This window comes from Agelaius phoeniceus, chromosome 22 (assembly GCF_051311805.1).
Source record: "Agelaius phoeniceus isolate bAgePho1 chromosome 22, bAgePho1.hap1, whole genome shotgun sequence".
NCBI classification, from domain to species: Eukaryota; Metazoa; Chordata; class Aves; order Passeriformes; family Icteridae; genus Agelaius; species Agelaius phoeniceus.
The window spans coordinates 865,278-885,050 of NC_135286.1; the positions used below are offsets into that span (position 1 = coordinate 865,278).

Below are 19,773 nucleotides of genomic sequence, written 5' to 3' on the forward strand. Positions count from 1 at the left end.
CTCCAAAAAATGGCAGTTTTTATTCCCCTCAGTGCAGAATATTCTTTACAGCATCAGGTTTTCTTAAAAAACAAACAAAACAAACAAAACACTCTGGACACACATAGATAGTGTTGTGAACGTCAGGATCTGCTGCTCTGGGAAAGGACAGGGCAATCCTCACCCTCCATCCTGGGTTCCTGGGAGAGCAGGATGAGTTCCTCACACATCCCAGGCTCCTGGGAGAGCAGGGTGTGCTCCTCACACATGCCAGGAGAGCAGGATGAGTTCCTCACACATCCCAGGAGAGCAGGATGAGCTCCTCACCCTCCATCCCAGGTTCCTGGGGAGAGCAGCTCTCCCTGGGGCCAGGGCACAGCCCTGCCAGGACATGGAACTGCACCCTGAACAACCCACAGAGCACAGGTTCCATCAGAGAGACCCCCAACACCTTCTCACGCTCACACCTGGGGGGAAAAACATCTCCAATCTAAGGCAGAGTCACTCAGCTGCTTCCTGATGAACTCTTCCAGCTGACTGAGAGGGTTTTGCTTCCTTTCTGTGAGCAGTTCTGAGGGAGTTCTAAGGAGCTATCTGGGCAATGAATTAGTGCTTCAAACCCAAGTTACAAATCTATAAAACAGATTAGTACACTTCACATAAGGCCACAAACACTGTGAGGTGTCAGTGAGGCTACTGAGGATGGTTAAACCCAATCTTTAGTGAGCACAAGTTGTACCTCCATGGCTGATTTCAGTCCCAGGGGTAGATGGAGCTTCCTGAGCCCCCTGGGAGCTGTCAGGGAGAGGGGTGGGAGCACCACTGGGCACCAGGTATTGCTGCTGCCTGGCCCCATCCCATCCACTGGGCTGTGGGGCAGGAGCCAGTCCTGGCCAGGCAAACCTGCAGGAACGTGGATCTGAGCTCCTGCTGCTCCTCCCGAGCTGCCCTTCCCAGCAGAATTCAGCAGAACAAACCTTTCCTCCCTGCTGGTTTTGCTTTTAAAGCCAACTTTGGGACCTGGAGTCCCACCAGAGGTGATGAGGGTCAGCCTAGAGCAGAGCTGCAGCGCTGCCAGGGTGGCTCTTTTTGGGTGAAAAGCTTCTGAGGAGAGCTCCAGGCACTGCTCACCCTGGCAATCCGCAGCACTGCTTTCAGTCCAAGCGTTAAAGTGCAAAACTTCTTTGAGTTACAAAAGTCTTTGGGTTAAAAAGGAGCTGGGACCCGCTGGGGCGATGCCCAGACACTGGCACAAAGCAGCAGCTCTGCTCCCTCTGTGGCTCCACGCTGTCAGCAGCTGCTGCAAATCCTCCCTGGCCAGGCAGTGCTGTGCTGTCCCAGGCTGGATCAGTGACACCCAGAGCTGTGTCTGCGCCCACAGAGGGGCTGTGGTGCTGCCTGCAGGAGGAGCAGCCCCTGCAGATGCTCTCCACACCTCCCAGGAGCGTTTGTAAACTGTGAATAAATCTGTCCAAGAGCATCCTGTGGTTTGGGTAAAAAAGCAAGGTACAAAAATCCACGTCAGGCTTCTGAAGCTTTGGTCTGAGCTGGGCTGCGGCACCCTGGGAGGGTTCCCTGCCCACAGCGGGACCCAGGAGGGGCTCAGAGAGGGTTTCTGTGCCCTCAGAACATGAAGAGATCGTCCTGCTCAGCTGGGCTGGGCTCCAGCTGGCTCCAGTGCAGGGGGGACAGAGCCTCTGCAGCCTCCTGAGCCGACAGCCCCGTGTCCAGCTCCTGGGGATTGGTCCTGGACTGCGCCAGCCTGGGGCACAGACACACAGGGAAACAGAGAAACACTGAGAAAAGTACACACAGAGAGATGCACAGAGCAAAAGAAACACAGAGTGATGTGCAGAGGAAAATAAATACAGAGTGATGCACAGAGGAAAATAAATACAGAGTAATACAGAGAGGAAAATAAATACAGAGTGATACAGAGAGTAATGCACAGAGCAAAATAAATATAGAGTAATACAGAGAATAATGCACAGAGGAAAATAAATACAGAGTAATACAGAGAATAATGCACAGAGAAAAACAGAGGAAAGCACAGAGTAAAATAAACACAGAGTAATGCAGAGAGTAAAATAAATACAGCCTGGAAAAGCCTCAGCAAGGGGGAGCAGACCCAGGAACTGCTTGGGGAATGAAATTCCCCATCACACACAGCCTCACTCCCTCCATCCTGAAAAGGCTGTCAAAATATTTGGCCTCTCATGCAGCCCTAAAGCCTCCCCTTCAATCACCAGCTGAGGCACCGGGGGCAGGTCAGATCAGAGCCTGGTGAGATTCAGGAGCATCGTTAACATTATTAACAAACAGCCATTATTAACCAACAGCCATTATTAACCAACAGCCATTATTAACCAACAGCCATGGCCCTGGGGCTGCTCCCCTGCTGAACTCCAGGGAGGGCTGAGAGTTTGAGATTTACCTCGAGGGAGGGATGAGAGTTTGAGAATTACCTTGAGAACGCCTCGTCCAGGCCATCATCCATCTCCTTTGTGAAGGGATCAAAAGAGAGACAAGTAGTTGCTAAGAGAACTGCACAGAAGTGCATTTAGAGACCTGGCTCTGCACTCAGACAAAGAAATATCTCTGCCTGTTGGATCCTGAGTGCCTCAGCCACCTCCTCTGCAATCTGCCTCCTCTGCAGGGCAAAGGGGAACCCCGGGCTTTGGCCCTTCCTGCACCCCAAAGGGGCTGATCCTGCCCCAGCTCCATCCAGGAGAGCAGCAGGGATGGAAATCACCCCCAAAGGGGCTGAGCCCGCCCCAGCTCCACCCAGAACAGCAGCAGGGATGGAAATCACCCCCAAATCACCCCCAAAGGGGCTGATCCTGCCCCAGCTCCATCCAGGACAGCAGCAGGGATGGAAATCGCCCCCAAATCACCCCCAAAGGGGCTGAGCCCGCCCCAGCTCCATCCAGGAGAGCAGCAGGGATGGAAATCACCCCCAAATCACCCCCAAAGGGGCTGATCCTGCCCCAGCTCCATCCAGGAGAGCAGCAGGGATGGAAATCACCCCCAAATCACCCCCAAAGGGGCTGAGCCTGCCCCAGCTCCACCCAGGAGAGCAGCAGGGATGGAAATCACCCCCAGATCACCCCCAAATCCCTCCCCTGACCCTCCCAGCCCTGCAGGTCCTGCTGCCAGGAGGGACCCGACGCTCTGAGCTGTGGCCCCTCCCGGAGCAGCCCAGGCCCCCCAGAGCTCCCAGTTTGGCCCAGTTTGGCCCTGGGGCCCCCTGGCTGTCCCTTACCCACTCCAGGTTGTTGTTGACCGAGGGGCTGGGCCCAAAGCTGCTGTTGTCCAGCGCTGAGGGCTCGGTGCCGCTGCCCAGGGGGGACCTGCCCGGCTCCTCCAGGTCCAGCAGGTTCCCCAGGGCTGCTGCTGAGGGCAGAGCAGGGGGAATGAGGGGAGAGGAGCAGAGCAACAGAGGCACAGCCAAACCCCCTGCAGGAGTCACCTCCCTGCACCAAACCCCGGCAGGATGGACCCAGGTCTGAGCTCTGAGGGGCTGCACCCACCCCACCGGGGTCACAGGCATCGTTTATGGAAAACCCTTTCCTCAGGATTGCTCCTCCTGAGAGGCCTCAGGAACAAAATGTACCCAATGGTTATCTGCTGCTGTGGAATGCAAGAGGTGCATCTGGGATTGGGCTCGTGTGGTTGTTTCTAATTAATGGCCAATCACAGCCCAGCTGGCTCGGACTCTCTGAGCCACAAGCTTTTGTTATTCATTCTTTCCTATTCTATTCTTAGCCAGCCTTCTGATGAAATCCTTTCTTCTATTCTTTCAGTATAGTTTTAATATAATATATATCATAAAATAATAAATCAGCCTTCTGAAACATGGAGTCAGATCCTCTTCTCTTCCCTCATCCTCAGACCCCTGTGAACACGGTCACACTGGGGCTGTGGTTCAGCTCCTGAGGAGCTTTGGGAAGGCTCCTGGGTGCCCAGTGATGCTCAGGGTGAGCCCCAGGCCAGAGCAGCATCCTCAGCTCAGCCCAGACCATCCCACAGAGCTGCACCAGGGTTTTATGGGCTGAGCCCTGCCCTGGGTGCAGCTCAGAGCCTGCCCTGGGCTGGGGCAGGAGCACCCAGGGAGGTGCTGAGCTCATCCCCACAGCCCTGGCAGCCCCAGGTGCCACCCTTGGCAGAGGAGATTCTGCAGCCCTGGAATTCCTGCAACCACTGAAACCCCTGAAATAAATGAAATTCCTGAGATCAATCCCTGAAACCTGCAGCCCTCCCAGGCACGGGCAGGAGGTGCCAGCCTGGCAGGGAGTTTAAGCCCAGCCCAGTTTAAGGCTGTTTTTTCCACTGTGCCAAATCCTCTTATCTCATGGCCAGCATGGGGAGGGATGAGCCTCCTGTCCCACTTCTGCCTGCCCTGCACTGCACTGGGAGGGGGACATCCCCATCCCTCAGGGACACCCCTGTGCTGCTCAGGGACAGTCCCCATCCCTCAGGGACAATCCCATTCCCTGCTCAGGGACAGTCCCCATCCCTCAGGGACAATCCCATTCTCTGTCCAGTGACAATCCCCCCTCCTCAGGGACACCCCTGTGCTGTTCAGGGACACCCCCCACCCATCAGGGACATCCCTGCTCTGTTCAGGGACAGTCCTCATCCCTCGGGGACAATCCCATTCCCTGTTCAGGGACAATTCCCCACCCCTCAGGGACATTCCCCAGCCCAGGCTCTGCTCTGTGCCTCACTCACCTGTGCCAGGGTGGGCAGGAGCTCCTGAGCCGGGGCTGCTCGTCCCTTCTGCTGCCAGGATGGACCTTTCCCTCTTCTCCTTCTCTGCACAACAGGAGGAGAGGCCATCACTGCCTGCAGGGAGCAGGGACAGGGGGGACAGCGGGGCCAGGGCCACCCTGCTGCTCCTGCCAGCCCAGGGAAGGGGACAGCACCAACCCCAGGGGCTCTGAGGCACCCAGGCCCTGCAGGGCAGGAGTGGCACTGGGATATTTTCACATTCCTGCCAGGATTTCTTCTCCTGGGAAGCCTCAGCTGCTCCACGTTTTGCTCCTCTGGAATGTGATCTGGAGAACTGTTCACCCAGCATGGGAATTGCTCTTAATTAATGGCCAACCCCAGACAGCTGGGTGTCTGTCATGGCATTTTATCATCATTCTTTTCCAGCCTTCTGATGTCTCCTTTCTCTTTCTTTAGCATAGTTTTAACACAGCATTTTCTTTTAATATAATATATATCACAAAATGATAAATCAGCCTTCTGAAACATGGAGTCAAATTCTCATCTCTTCCCTTGCTGGGGTTGCCTGCAAGTTCCACCCAGGAGCACAGCCCAGACCTGCCTGGGTTTACAGCAAGGAAAGCTGGAAATGTGGGAGGCAGGGGAGGGAACAGCCTGGGCTGAGCAGGGCAGGGACACAAACTCCAACTCACCTTCCTTTGCTGCCTGCCAGAACTCAAAGGCCAGCCTGAAAGCCTGGGCCACGGTCAGGGTGACAGCCTGGGCCTGGGGACAGACAGCAGGACAGGCTGAGACCTCTGAGAGCACTGAGATCAATCACTGCAATTACTGAGATCAATGGCATCACTGAGATCAAACACTGAAACCTCTGAAATTACTGAAATCAATGAGATCAATCACTGATACCCCCGAAATAAATGAAATTACTGAGATCAATGGCATCACTGAGATCAATCACTGAAATTATTGAGATCTTGGAAATTACCGAAATCAATGAGATCAATGAAATTACTGAGATCAATCACTGAAACCTCTGAAATCACTGAAACCACTGAGACCCCTGAGATCAATCACTGATACCCCTGAAATAAATGAAATTACTGAAATCAATTACATCACTGAGATCAATCCCTGAGATCTCTGAAATCAATCACTGAAATAACTGAGATCACTGAAATTACTGAAATCAATGACATCACTGAGATCAATCCCTGAGCTCTCTGAAATCATTGAAACCACTGGCAGCCCCCAGGGACATGGGGGGGACACAAACAGGGCACAGCACCCCCAAAACCAGGCAGGGGGGACAGGGGGACCCCCAAAACCGGGCAGGGGGGACAGGGGGACCCCCAGAGGCAGCAGTGCCAGTTAAGGAGGGCTCATTGGGACGTTGGAGTTATTTACATCCTTGATGGGAGTGCAAATGCTTTATGGCAAAAAAAAAACCCTTAAATATGGTAATTAAGTATGAAACTCCTCACAGCTGTTTACAATTTAAGCTGTCACATCTGAATCAAGTTTAATAGGCCCAGCTACTGTTGAGAATTACCCAGGAACTAAAAATATGGGCTAATTACATGGCTGTGCCTGGGGGCTGTGGTGCAGCCAGAGCCCCTGCCCTGGCTCCAGGCTGGGAGCAGGGATCACCTCAGCAGCAGGATGTTCCTGCACCTTACAGAGCAGGAAAAAGGAAATTATTCCCAGTTTTTTTCGCCAAAAAAGGCTCTGGACAACTTTATTTGGAGGGGGATGCACTGAGCTGATGCAGCACTGAGATAATTCTTTTAGCAGCAGGAAGATTTAAATTTTAATTTGCAGAGCAAGGCTTATCTTGGCCGTGCCAGGATGGGAGTGCAGGAGGGACAACTTGTAGCTGCCATTATTGCCCCCAGGGGAAAGAAAGGAGCTGGGAGAGGCAGGGAATGTGAACAGAGCTCCAGGCACAGCAGGGAGGCTGCTGAGGATGGCCAGGAATGGCTGGGAATGGCACCAGGGGGGATCTGGGACACCCTGTCCCCATGCAGAGGCACCAGGGAGGGATGGCTGGGGGCAGAGGGGTCTGAGCTGCCCTTGCCCTGCCCTAAAGGCCCTCGGGTTTAGGGGAGGGGGCTCAGGGCTCCACCAGACACCCCAGGGCTCCCCTTGCCCCTCTCCTCCCTCGGGTCACCGGGTCCCTTCCCCTCCTGGAGCACTGAAACAGCAGGGAAAGGTCCAGGAGGGCTCTGAGCCCATCCCAGAGCCAGGCCTGTGCTCTGAGCCCCTCCCCAGCCCAGGTCAGGCTCTCCTGATGTCACAGACACATTTATGGAAAACCCTTTCCTGTGGATTGCTCCTCCTGAGAAGCTGAGAGGCCTCAGGAACAAAATGTAACCAATGGTTATCTGCTGCTGTGGGATGCAACAGGTGCATCTGGGATTGGGCTCATGTGGTTGTTTCTAATCAATGGCCAATCACAGCCCAGATGTCCAGACTGTCTCAGTCAGTCACAAACCTTTGTTATCATTATTTCTTTTGCTATTCTTAGCCAGCCTTCTGATGAAATCCTTCCTTCTATTCTTTTAGTATAGTTTTAATGTAATATATATGATAAAATAATAAATCAGCCTTCTGAACCATGGAGTCAGATCCTCCTCTCTTCCCTCATCCTCAGACCCCATGGACACGGCCCCAGCTGCAAAGATGTCCCTGAATGTGTGCAGGGAGCCCCAGCAGGGTCCCCTGGGCTCCCCCTGCCCCAATGCCCCTGCCCAGGGCCTCAGGGGCTGCAGCAGCACCGGGAGGCGCCCTCAGGGCAGGCTCAGCTCCTCACAGCCCCAGCCCGTCCCAGCTGGGATCAGCTCTGGGCAGTGCTGAGCCTTCCTCCCAGCCCTCCTCCTCCTGCTGCTGTCCCTGCCCTCACTGACCATCTTCCTCTTGGGGCACAGGAAGGCGTGGCACTCCAGGCTCTCGCTCTGCTGGCTCTGGGCGATGTAGGCAAACACTTTGTCATGGGCCTTGTCTGCTGTGCAGTACGAGATCCTGGAACACACCAACAGCCCGGGGTGGGCGCTGGGGCAGCCTCCAGAACCCCCTGGGGCTGCCACAGGAGCTGCCCAGCACGGGGTGGGCAGGGGGAGAAGCCAGGGTGGGGGCGTGGGTGAGACCCATGGGCTCCACAGGGAGAGGGCGGAGAAGAGAAGGGAGGAAAGAGAAGGGAACAGAAGGGAGGAAAGAGAAGGGAACAGAAGGGAGGAAAGAGAAGGGAACAGAAGGGAGGAAAGAGAAGGGAACAGAAGGGAGGAAAGAGAAGGGAACAGAAGGGAGGAAAGAGAAGGGAACAGAAGGGAGGAAAGAGAAGGGAACAGAAGGGAGGAAAGAGAAGGGAACAGAAGGGAGGAAAGAGAAGGGAACAGAAGGGAGGAAAGAGAAGGGAACAGAAGGGAGGAAAGAGAAGGGAACAGAAGGGAGGAAAGAGAAGGGAACAGGAGGGAGGAAAGAGAAGGGAACAGGAGGGAGGAAAGAGAAGGGAACAGGAGGGAGGAAAGAGAAGGGAACAGGAGGGAGGAAAGAGAAGGGAACAGGAGGGAGGAAAGAGAAGGGAACAGGAGGGAGGAAAGAGAAGGGAACAGGAGGGAGAAAAGAGAAGGGAACAGGAGGGAGAAAAGAGAAGGGAACAGGAGGGAGAAAAGAGAAGGGAACAGGAGGGAGAAAAGAGAAGGGAACAGGAGGGAGAAAAGAGAAGGGAACAGGAGGGAGGAAAGAGAAGGGAACAGGAGGGAGGAAAGACAGAAAAGAAGAGAAGAGGAAATGTCTTTTCCACACTGTGGGACAGGACAGGCTAGAGAAGGGGAAGCTTCCAGCAGAGCAGCTCCTCACAGTGCTCTGCCTCAGAAGGTTTTCCCTGGAGGGTGAGGAAGGAGAAAGGAGCTGAGCTCAGCCTGGGGTTTCACCCTGAGGCAGGGGCAGGAGGTGATGCAGGGTGCCCAGATCATCCCAGGCTGGGGTTTGCAGGTGCTCAGGATGCTCCCCGAGCTCAGGGGATGTGGGAGGAAGGCTCAGCTCCTCCCTGAGCCTCCCCACAGCTGTGCCCCAGGCAGGGGTGCTGAGCAGCAGCCCTGGGGCCCAGCAGAGCCCCTGCACCCACCTGTAAATGGAGATGTTCTCGATGAGCTCGCTGGTCCTGCTGTCCCTGAGCACAATCCCCCGCGGTGACACCTTCAGGGTCACCTTCTGCAGCTTCTTCCCGCTTGCCTTGGCCTTGGGGAGGGACAGAGGGAGGGGAAGGCCCAGGCTTGAACCCCGGCACCTCCAAAGGTGTGGGAGCAGCTGGGGATGCACTCTGCTCTCACAGTGTGCTCAACCCTTCCCTTCCCTTCCCTGTCAGCGGGCAGGAACACAGGAACACACCTCACCAGGCAGCACAGGCACTGCCAGCCATTATTAACATGTTACATGTCCCCAGGGCCACCAGCACGGCCACAGGAGCTGGCAGCAGGACAGGCCTGGCACGCCTGGGCTCCCGGGTGCTGCCAAACCCCGCTCCAGTGGCAAATGGACACGACATCAGCTTCCAACCAGACTTTGGCAGCCACTTTCCCTCCTTTACTGGCCTGGTGCTCTCAGCCTGCAGCTCACACCCAGCTGGAGCCAGGCTGGAATCCTCAGCCCCATTCCCTGGGGGATTCTGAGTCCCTTGGGTGCCTCAAAGCCCTGCCCAGAGCAGTCCTGCCCCAGCCCTGGCCTTTATTTAAGGGCTCCTCTCCCCCCATCCATCAGTGAAGGGCTCTGCAATTCCCTCCTGCCCTGGTCCAGCTCAGGAGAGGATCCAGCACTGCCCACCCCACTGAGCTTTATGGCTCTGCCTCAGTCACTTTTATAGGGGTTTAAAGAAGCCTTAATTTCACCCAGAGCCTGGTGAGCTGGGAGGCTCCGAGCTGGAGAGGGCTGGGAATTGGGGGATTCAGGAATTCCACCCCTCTGAGGTCCCCGTGGGACAGAGGCTGTGTTGGCTGGGACCTGTCCTGCTCCCTTCCCCTCTCTGCCCTCCAAATCCTGGAAGGAAAGCCCAGAGCAGCCCTGGCCACACTCCAAACCCTGCCCCAGCCCCGGGGCAGGCTGCCTGCAGCAGGTCAGAGCCTCCTCACACAGCCCAGCTTATCACAGCAGCCAGAGCTCAGCACGCTCCAGCCTGGCCCAGAGAGCCCCATCCCACAGCCTGGGCTGGTCCCAGGGGCTCCCAGAGCCTGGAACTGTCTGCAGTGCCCCCCACACCCCTGGAGGGGCTGCAGCTGCAACCCCAGCCCCACGAGCTGCAAATCCCAATTTCCCTGGAGCTGCAAATCCCAACTTCCCTGGAGCTGCAATTCTGACCCCATGAGCAGCAAATCCCAATCCTCCTGGAGCTGCAAATCCCAATTTCCCATGAGCTGCAATCCCAATTTCCCTGGAGTTGAAATCCTGACCCCCCTGGAGTTGCAATCCCAGCCCCATGGAGCTGCAAATCCCAATTTCCCCCAGCTGCAGCTCTGAAACTCCTCCCTGTGGGACCCCCCCCAAGGGCCAGCAGGGCCACCTGGTGACCCTTGGGGACACCTGGGGACACTCACGGTGGCCACGATCCTTTTGACAGCGGCTGCAGAGAGCTCCTCTCCCTTGGGCTGCTCCACCAGGGTCATGCCCAGGTACTTGAGGCTGAAGAGCATCCCCTCCAGCAGCGTCTCCCTCGTGTCTGTCCAGTTCTCAGGCAGCTCTGGGGACACACGGGAGGCTCTGGAGTCACAAACTCACAGGAGCAGCACTTCAGCCACCAGGTGCTCACCTGGGAGCCTCCCCTGCAGCTCTCCAAGGCACCAAAACAAACCCCAAAACGTTTCCCCACGAGCCACAACAAACCCCAAAATGTTTTCCACACCAAACCCTTCAGGAGCCCCCAGTTTACCTGGGAGCCACTTCGTGCCCTGACCCTGCAAAGCTTCACCTGCACAAGGAGGCTAAAATGGGATTTGCTGCTAATCCCGGGCAGCTGCTGGGAGCCAGGTGAGGGGAACGATCCCCCCCAGGCCTGAGGAGCCCCCCAGGAGCAGAGGGCTCTGCTCTCCCCTTGGAAACCAGCACTGAACGGTTCCCCAAAGTGCTGGGGGGGAAAGGAGGGTTCGAAATACAGGGACAGGTGTGGGGCCAAGGTGAAAATCAGGTGGGGGTTCCTAAACCTGAAATTCCACCCCGGAGCCAGCTGGGACGGGCAGCTCGAGGGCTTTGCCCCCACGGTGTCCCCAGGCCAGCCCGTTCGTGTTCCCCCGCTCCCGCTGTAACCCGGGCCGGGTCGGTCCCACGGGATCAGCGACAGCCGCGGGTTCGGTGCGGCCGGGGGGTGCGGGGTGGCCCCTCCGGGCCCGGTGCCCCCCCCGGCAGGGCCCGCTCGCCACGGGGCCATCGATCGGTGAGCGGGACGAGGTCACAGCGCGCCCGGCGGGCTCCGGCCCTTGGCCCGCGCTGGGGGACACGGGGATACAGGGACATGGAGACACAGGGACAGGGGGACACGGGGACAGGGGGACACGGGGACAGGGGACACGGGGATAGGGGGACACGGGGACAGGGGGACACGCGCACCCCCAGCCAGCCCCGCCGCCGCCGCCGGGGAAGGGGCGCAAGGAGCGCGGGGCGGAGCGAACAGCGCGGCGGAAAGTGGGGCTGAAAGTGAGAAAAGAGCGACGAGAAAGCGAAAGAGGAGGCAGAGAGAGAGCAGGGGGCTGGGGGAAGAGAGGGGACGGGGACAGAGCGGAGAGAGGGGAAGGGGCAAGGACCGGAGCAGCGGAGCGGGGCCCGGCCGGGACCCGGGGCAGGGAGCGGGACCCGGGGCAGGGAGCGGGGCCCGGAGCGGGGTGCGGGATGCGGGGCCCGGGCGAGATGCGGGGCAGGGAGCGGGGCCCGGGGCAGGAGCGGGGTGCGGGATGCGGGACCCGGAGCAGGGCTCGGGGCAGGGAGCGGGACCCGGAGCGGAGCGCGGGATGCGGGGCCCGGGACAGGAGAGCGGGGCCCGGGGCAGGGTGCGGGGCAGGGAGCGGGAGCCGGGCGGGATGCGGGGAGCGGGGCCCGAGGCAGGGATCGGGGCCCGGGGCAGGGAGCGGGGCTCGGCTCTCACTCTTGTGCCGCCCGCCGGCCCAGGACGGTTTGTGCACGCTGGGGCTCCTCAGCAGGGCCCGGCCCGCGGACTTGAGCGCGTCCATCCCGGCCCGGCCCCGCCGCAAACTTTTCCTGCGGCGCCAGCGCTGACCGCGTCCGGGGGCGGGGCTATGCAAATGAGCGCTGACGTCAGCGCACCACGCCCTGTGCCACGCCCACCCCCGCCCCGGGACCCGGAGCGCTGCGGGACCCCAAAAACTCTGCGGGGTCCTAAAAACTGTGCGGGGTTCCTAAAGTTGTGTAAGGTCCCAAAAACTCCGCGGGGACCCAAAAGTTCTGCGAGGTCCCAAAAAACTGTGCAGGGTCCCAAAAACTGTGCCGAGTCCCTAAAGTTGTGCAGGGTCCTAAAAACTCCGCGGGGACCCAAAGCTCCTCGGGGTCCCTAAAGCCGTGCAGGGTCCCTAAAGCACTGCGGGGTCCCCAAAACTCCACAGAGACCCAAAAGTTCTGCGGGGTCCCAAAAACTGTGCGAGGTCCCCAGAGCTCTTCAGGAACCCTAAAGCTCCTCGGGGTCCCTAAAGCTGTGGAGGGTCCCTAAAGCTCCTCGGGGTCCCTAAAGCTCCTCGGGGTCCCCAGGTCTGACAGCCCTGTGGGGACACCGTGACCCGGCCACTCCCAGGGCCTGTGGGTGCCCCCCAAAATCAGGAGTTGCTTCTCCGCACGGATCTCGCCCCAAATCCCTCCTCCACACAGCTGTGGGTGCAGCTCCGCAGGGATCCCCCCCTTCCCCACTCAAATTCAGGGCCAGGACCCCCCTCTGCTCGCTCCATGACCCCAACAAAGTTGTGTTGGCCCCAGGAGGGGTTTGGTGGCCCGGGCTGGGGTGGGATATCGGGATGTCCTGCCTGAGCAGCCACCCTGGCGTCACCAACGTGTCACCAACTGCTGAGCACGCCATGGAATGGGAGATCAAAGCCCTCGCAGGCTTTCCGAAATGAAAGGATAAAAAAGAGGAGGTGAAAGCCCAGAGGAAACAGGAGCAGCTTGGGAAAGGGGAGCTGAGCCCTGAGAGGGGCTCGTTCCTCCTGCAGCTCCTCCCAGCACGGGCTCAAACTGCCCTGGCAGCTGAGGGAAACTTGGCTGGAACGGTTCTGTGCTGGCTGGGATTTCCTCTCCCGGGGTCAGAAGAGAGGGACCAGGGGTTCAGTCACTTATTCGGGTTAATTCTGCTCTTTGTGACGAGGAATCCAGGCCTGTGTTAAACTGGATTAGTTTTACCGACAGTGCTGGAGCTCCCAGACTGACACCAGCACATCTCGTTATATAATGCAGCAAAGATAAAAATACAGCAGGGTAAAACATCAGCTGGGAGAGGAAATCACTGGAGCACCCCCACTTTTAATGCATCCTGGAAAATGGGGGGAGAAACCCCCGTGCTGGAGGGCTCAGGACATCTCCTGTCACAGCTCCTGTCCAAGCTCTGCACAAATCCTGATTTATTTCAGCCTTGTCACACTCTGCTCACAGCCAGGGCAGGAGCCTGGGGAGCACCAGCAGGCAGGGAAATGTTAAAATATTAAAAATGAAGAGCTGAGTTTTCCTGGGGAGACCCTGCAAGCCCCATCTCTTGGTTTTTGTGGATTTCCTGAGGAAAAGGTTTCGCTCTCCACTTTCCCCACCCTTCCTGTGCCCTCCTGTGCTGCTGGGGCAGCCCTGGGCAGGTTTCCCTGCCAGGCTGGGGCACAGGGGATTTTTGGGGGTGCCAGGGGAGCTCCCCTTGCCCCTGAGGTGCCCTGAGGTGCCCCCACCCCTCGATGCCAGCCAGAAAACCCTGGGGGCACCCAGCAGTGCCGCCCTCCCGCAGCTGTGATGGGATTTCCCTCCCTTCAAGCTGAGTTTTTGTCCCTTTTTCCCATTCTCTCCCCCAGCCCTGCATCCCCAGGGGCAGATTTGCTGCTGCTGGTGTCACTCCCAGCCAGGCTGTGCCAGAACACGGAGCCTGAGGTGCAGGCAGGAGCAAAAGCAGCTGTGAAGCAGCAGATGGGCAGCGCCCGGGCTGCTCTGCCAGGGCAGATTTGGGAGCTAATAATAATTGTAAACATCTCAGTGCAACCTGGTTAATCCTGATCATCCCCTGGGATTTGTGGGAGTTCTGTGTGCTGGGACATCCCTGAGTGTGGTGGCGTTTGAGGGTCCCAGGACGAGGGAAGAGATGAGAATGTTGGCTCCATGTCTCAGAAGGCTGATTTATTGTTTTATGACCTATATTATATTAAAAGAAAATGCTGTATTAAAACTATACTGAAGAATAGAAGAAAGGATTTCATCATAAGACTTGGAAGGAATGGAAAAGAATGAGAATAGAATCTTGTGAGTGACCAGACAGTCTGAGCCAGCTGACTGTGATTGGCCATTAATTAGAAACAACCACATGAGCCCAATCCCAGATGCATCTGTTGCATTCCACAGCAGCAGATAACCATTGGGTACATTTTGTTCCCGAGGCCTCTCAGCTTCTCAGGAGGAAAAAATCCTAAAAAAAATATTTTTCCTAAAATGTGTCTGTGAGACCTGAGTGTCTCCAGCCCCAGCTGGGATTCCTGCAGTGCCAGCCAAGTGAAAATAAAGAAAATAAAGGAAATAAAGGAAATAAAAGAAATAAAGGTGCCACTCTGAGCCCAGGTCCCATTTCAGCCCTGGATGTGCTTCCAGCCTGGGCTCAGCAGCTCTGGAGTCTCTCAGCCCCCAGTGATGTTTCCAACTCACAAATCCCCATTGAAACGCGAGGTTTGGGGATTTTTGTGGTTGGAAATATGAAAAGCACGAGTTCAAAAATGCACACGGCCAGCGGAGAAATGGGACTTTTAAATTTATTTATTTATTTTTTAATCTCTGGATCCGGGGGAGGAGCTGACTCTGGGGTTTGGAGCTTTTCATAGAAAAACTGGAATCTGCTCCCGAGGTGGAATCTGCTCCTGCTGGCCTGGGGACAGAGGGACACCAGAGGGACACCAGAGGGACACGGGGACAGAGGGACAGAGGGACACAGGGACAGGGGGACACAGGGACAGGGGGACAGGGGGACACAGGGACAGGGGGACACAGGGACAGGGGGACAGAGGGACACGGGGACAGAGGGACAGAGGGACACAGGGACAGGGGGACACAGGGACAGGGGGACAGGGGGACAGGGGGACACAGGGCTGGGCTCCTCAGCAGCTGCTGGGCAGGGGGGTTGCAGCTGGAAGGGGTAAAAACCACAAAAATCCTTTTTGAACTCATATAAATAGAAGATTTTTTTTTAATGGCAAAATAAAAACCCCCAAATCAACCCCAAACCTCAGCTCATTATTGTTTAAAATTCCCTCAGAAACATGGTGGGAAATGTGAGTTTTTTTCTGCTGGGGAGCCCCAGAGTTCCCACCTTGCCCAGAAGCAGAACCAAGGCTCAGTTTCACCTTCATTTTCCTGATTAAAATGCTTTTTTCCATCACTAACTCAATTTAAGGGCCCATTTTCCAAGCACACCGAGGGCTCAGCTCCCCTTGGAAGCCCAGGGGAGGTTTTAAGGCCAGTCAGGAATGTTGGAGTTGCCCTCTCCAGGTTTGGGTGCCACGACTCCCCTTTTGCTTGGGGCCACAGCTGATTTTCCCTTTGGATTCACCGGCGTGGCCACATCCCTAAAACCACAATTCCCAGGGCAAGGCAGGCCCCAGAATTCATTAAAATGCAAGGGTTCAAATGTCAGCTCCTGCCTGGCACAGGGGCTGGAAGGGGCAGGGAGAGCTCAGCTCCAGGAATTTATTACTGCAGCTCTCTGCTGATTTACATTTTTGCATTCATTAAAGCAGCATTTCCAATTCCCAGCCTTCCTGCTCTCCCATTCCGTGTCCCGGCCAGGATCTCAATTTATTCCAGACAAATAAATTTATTTATTCCAGACAAATCCTCTGAGGCAGCTTCCTGAGCTCCTCTTGGGTGTTGAACTCTCCTGCTGGCACCCCCAGGGCACAGAGGGGCTGCCCTGGGCATGGGGGAAGGAACATCCCCAAACCCCATCCCCATCCCTAATTCCATCCCCAATTCCATCCCCATCCCCATTCCCAATCCCAATCCCATCCCAATTCCCATCCCCATCCCTAATTCCATCCCCAATTCCATCCCAATTCCATCCCCATCCCCATTCCCAATCCCCATCCCCATCCCTAATTCCATCCCCAATTCCATCCCCATCCCCAAATCCCAATCCCCATCCCCATCCCTAATTCCATCCCAATTCCATCCCCATTCCCAATCCCAATCCCATCCCAAAATCCCATCCCCATCCCTAATTCCATCCCCAATTCCATCCCAATTCCATCCCCATTCCCAATCCCATCCCAAACCCCATCCCCATCCCTAATTCCATCCCCAATTCCATCCCAATTCCATCCCCATCCCCATTCCCAATCCCATCCCAATTCCCATCCCCATCCCTAATTCCATCCCCAATTCTATCCCCATTCCCAATCCCAAATCCCAATCCCATCCCAATTCCCATTCCTAATTCTATTCCCATCCCCAATTCCATCTCCATCCCCATTCCCAATCCCAAATCCCAATCCCATCCCAATTCTCATTCCCATCCCTAATTCCATCCCCAATCCCATCCCCATCTGTATTCCCATCCCCAATCCCATTCTCATCCCCATTCCCAAATGCCAAACCCATCCCAATTCCCATCCCCATCCCTAATTCCATCCCTAATTCCATCTCCATCCCCATCCCTAATTCCATTCCCCTTCCCATCCCAATCCCATCCCCATCCTCATTCCCATCCCCATCCCCAATCTCAAATCCCAATCCTATCCCCAATCCCAAACTCCAATCCCATCCCTAATTCCATTTCCAATCCCATCCCCATCTCATCTCCATCCCTAATCCCATCCCAATTCTATTCCCATCCCCATTCCCAATCCCCCATCCCCATTCCCATTCCCTCCCCAATCCCAGTCCTGGGCTGGCATCACCTGCGTCCCCCCTGTCCCCTCCAGGCAGGGATTTGGGGTCCCCCAGGTCTGTTCCACCCCCCCTCCCTCCCTGGGCTGTTTTTCCATCATTTATTCCAAAGGGAACGGGAATTGTTGGGAGCCTCTCCCACCGGGGTGGCACTGCCACCGCTGCCATGGCAACCTGCCTTTGTTTCTGGGCGCTGCTCTATCACAATTAATAACTAATTAATAAAAATCCTCCCCTGCACGTGGGCCCTGCCCCGGGCGCTGCCCCCGCTCCCTCGGGGCACGTGGAGAGAGCAAAGAACAGAAAAAAAAAAAATGGGAAAAAAAAAGAAATTTCTGGCCTGGTCGGGTCTGTGGGACAGGCAGGGCCACCTGGGGGTCTTTGTTGTTTTTACCCCTTGCACCTGGGGATTTTTGTGTTTGGTTTTTTCTCCATCCACCTGGGGATTTTTGTGGTTTTTACCCCTTGCACCTGGGGATTTTTGTGTTTTACCCCATCTACCTGGGGATTTTTGTGGTTTTTACCCCTTCCAGCTGCACCCCTCCTGCCCAGCAGCTGCTGAGGAGCCCGGCCCTGTGTGCCCCTGTCCCTGTGTCCCTGTGTCCCCCTGTCCTTGTGTCCCTCTGTCCCTGTGTACCCCTGTCCCCAGGCCAGCAGCAGCAGATTCCACCTCGGGAGCAGATTCCAGTTTTTCTATGAAAAGCTCCAAACCCCAGAGTCAGCTCCTCCCCTGGATCCAGAGATTTAAAAAACCAAAAAAGCCAATTTAAAAAGTCCCATTTCTCTGCTGGCCGTGTGCATTTTTGAACTCGTGCTCTTCATATTTCCAACCACAGAAATCCCCAAACCTCGCGTTTCAATGGGGATTTGCTGAGAGCCCCAGGAACCCAAAAATAATTAAAAATCCCCAATATCGGGGGGGGGGAGCTGGTGCTGAGAATCCAAAAATAATTAAAATTAAAAAATAATAATAAATAAATTAATAAAATAAAAGAATTAAAAACCTCAATATTGGGGGGGGGAGCTGGTGCTGAGAGCCCCAGGAACGCAAAAATGATTAAAAATCCCCAATATCGGGGGGGGGGGGGGGGGGCTGGTGCTGAGAATCCAAAAATAATTAAAATAAAATAATATAATAATAAAAAATAATAACATAATAATAACAAAATAAATAAAACCCCCAATATCAGGGGGGCCTGGTGCTGAGAGCCCCAGGAATCCGAAGATGATGGAGTCACGTTCAGATCTCACATTTAGGGGAAAATGGATTTTTCCCAGCCTGGGGAGAGCTCAGGATTTGTTCTCCGAGGCTCCTGGGCCCTCTCGTGGCTGCCGGGGACAGGACACGAAGGAATTTCCTGCAATTTCCTATCAAACACCCAGATCGTGCTACTGGACGGAGATTTCTGGGTTTGGAGTGCAGAAAATGCATCTGTTGCACATAAATGTCCTCAAAATAAAATGTTTGGAGCGGCTGCTGGGCACGGGAGTGGCAGGACATTATCAAATAATGATAATGATAAATAACAATGATATTGAATAATAAAAAATAATAAAAATAAAATAAAATTAAAAGTAAAAAAAATAAAATTAAAATAAAATTGAATAAAAATAAAATTAAAATTAATTAAACTAAAATAAATAAAAATAAAAAATAAAAGATAAAAATTTTAAAAATTAAATAAATAAATAAATACAATAAAATAAAATACAATAAAAATAAAATAAAATAAAATAAAATAAAATAAAATAAAATAAAATAAAATAATTGCTCAGGGAAGCCCTGGCAGTGCCTCCAGCCGGATCCTGGGAAAACCCAGGATATTCACCCCAAATCCAACTGCAGGATTCAAAAAAAAAAAAAGATTTTACAACCCAGAATGGGCAGAAAGAGAAACCAGGGAGAAGCTGCTCCTCCTGTGTGGCTGAAAAAGGACAAAGGCCAAATTTCCAGACTTCTGCAAGTCTCAATAAATTTAAATTTACCTGGTTTGGAGCCCCCAGGCAGGGGAAGCTGCTGATTTAACACAGGAACCCAAATCCAGCTGCTCTTCCTTTGCTTCACTGCTGCAAAAGGAAAACCTTACCTGGAATAACAAACCAAACTTATCCTTCGTGCTTCCACATCAGGACAGTTCAAAAAGGGAAAAAAATTAAAAATATTTCTTTTCATCTGCAAGAAAATGTTTCTTCTTTGTAAACCCCACAGAAGGAAAAAATAAAAAATAAAAAAAGGAAGCAGCCCAGACCAAGTGGGGAACAAAAAGGCAAAAAGGGGGAGCTGGAGATAAAAATCAGGGATAAATTCCATGTTGAGCACGGGATGGGAAAGCTCCAAGCAGCGCCCATGGGGGAGCAAAGCACCCACAGCAAATGCACCCCTGGAATTTGGGTTTCCCTGTGCCCCGAGGGCCCTGCTCCTTCTTGTTGTTGTTGTTCCATCATTAAAACAAAGAAATTATTTTCTTTTCAGAACCTCCAGAGTCCATTGTTTGTTTGTAAAGTCCCAAAGCTGGGGCTGGATTTTCTCTTGGCTTTGCCCCCTCCCAACTCCCCACCCTCCCACTCCGACCCACTGCAAAAATCCCTTTCTGTGGATGCAAACTCACATTTTAAATTTGTGTTAAATTCGAGTGTTTCATGCAATTTGAGGGTTTCCTTGAAAACTTCTTAATAAAAACCCCAAACTCACATTTTTAATTTGTGTTAAATTTGAGGGTTTCCTTGAAAACTTCTTAATAAAAACCCCAAACTCACATTTTCAATTTGTGTTAAATTCGAGTGTTTTGTGCAAGTTGAGGGTTTCCTTGAAAACTTCTTATAAAAAACCCCAAACTCACATTTTTAATTTGTTAAATTTGAGAGTTTCCTTGAAAACTTCTTATAAAAAACTCCAAACCCAAATTTTTAATTTGTGTTAAATTTGAGGGTTTCCTTGAAAACTTCTTAATGAAAACCCCA

General features: G+C 54.3%; 1 protein-coding gene across 2 annotated transcripts; it reads right to left on the minus strand.

Annotated features, from left to right (window-relative positions):
- Positions 1 to 11,965, minus strand: LDLRAP1 (low density lipoprotein receptor adaptor protein 1). 2 transcript variants are annotated; one of them, XM_077189658.1, is made up of 9 exons: positions 11,834 to 11,965; positions 10,296 to 10,438; positions 8,834 to 8,946; positions 7,614 to 7,728; positions 5,403 to 5,475; positions 4,711 to 4,794; positions 3,242 to 3,369; positions 2,445 to 2,479; positions 1 to 1,741 (listed from the first exon to the last, which is right to left on the minus strand). In XM_077189658.1, the coding sequence occupies exons 1-9, from the start codon at positions 11,916 to 11,918 to the stop codon at positions 1,603 to 1,605; spliced, it is 915 nt and encodes a 304-aa protein (XP_077045773.1). In that variant the 5' UTR covers positions 11,919 to 11,965; the 3' UTR covers positions 1 to 1,602. The 2 variants fall into 2 exon arrangements, with proteins under 2 accessions (XP_077045773.1, XP_054504310.2); XM_054648335.2 differs by having other exon boundaries at positions 3,242 to 3,372.
- Between the last annotated feature and the right edge of the window lie 7,808 nt (positions 11,966 to 19,773).

What these genes read in the sequence shown, in the direction of transcription:
- LDLRAP1 (XM_054648335.2), bottom strand. Translation starts at nt 11,918, where the DNA reads ATGGACGCGCTCAAGTCCGCGGGCCGGGCCCTGCTGAGGAGCCCCAGC. An exon ending in TCAAAAGGATCGTGGCCACC is followed by an intron (nt 8,947 to 10,295) that starts GTGAGTGTCCCC and finishes TCCCTCCCCAAG; the next exon opens with GCCAAGGCAAGCGGGAAGAA. An exon ending in CTGGCAGGCAGCAAAGGAAG is followed by an intron (nt 4,795 to 5,402) that starts GTGAGTTGGAGT and finishes CCTGTTGTGCAG; the next exon opens with AGAAGGAGAAGAGGGAAAGG.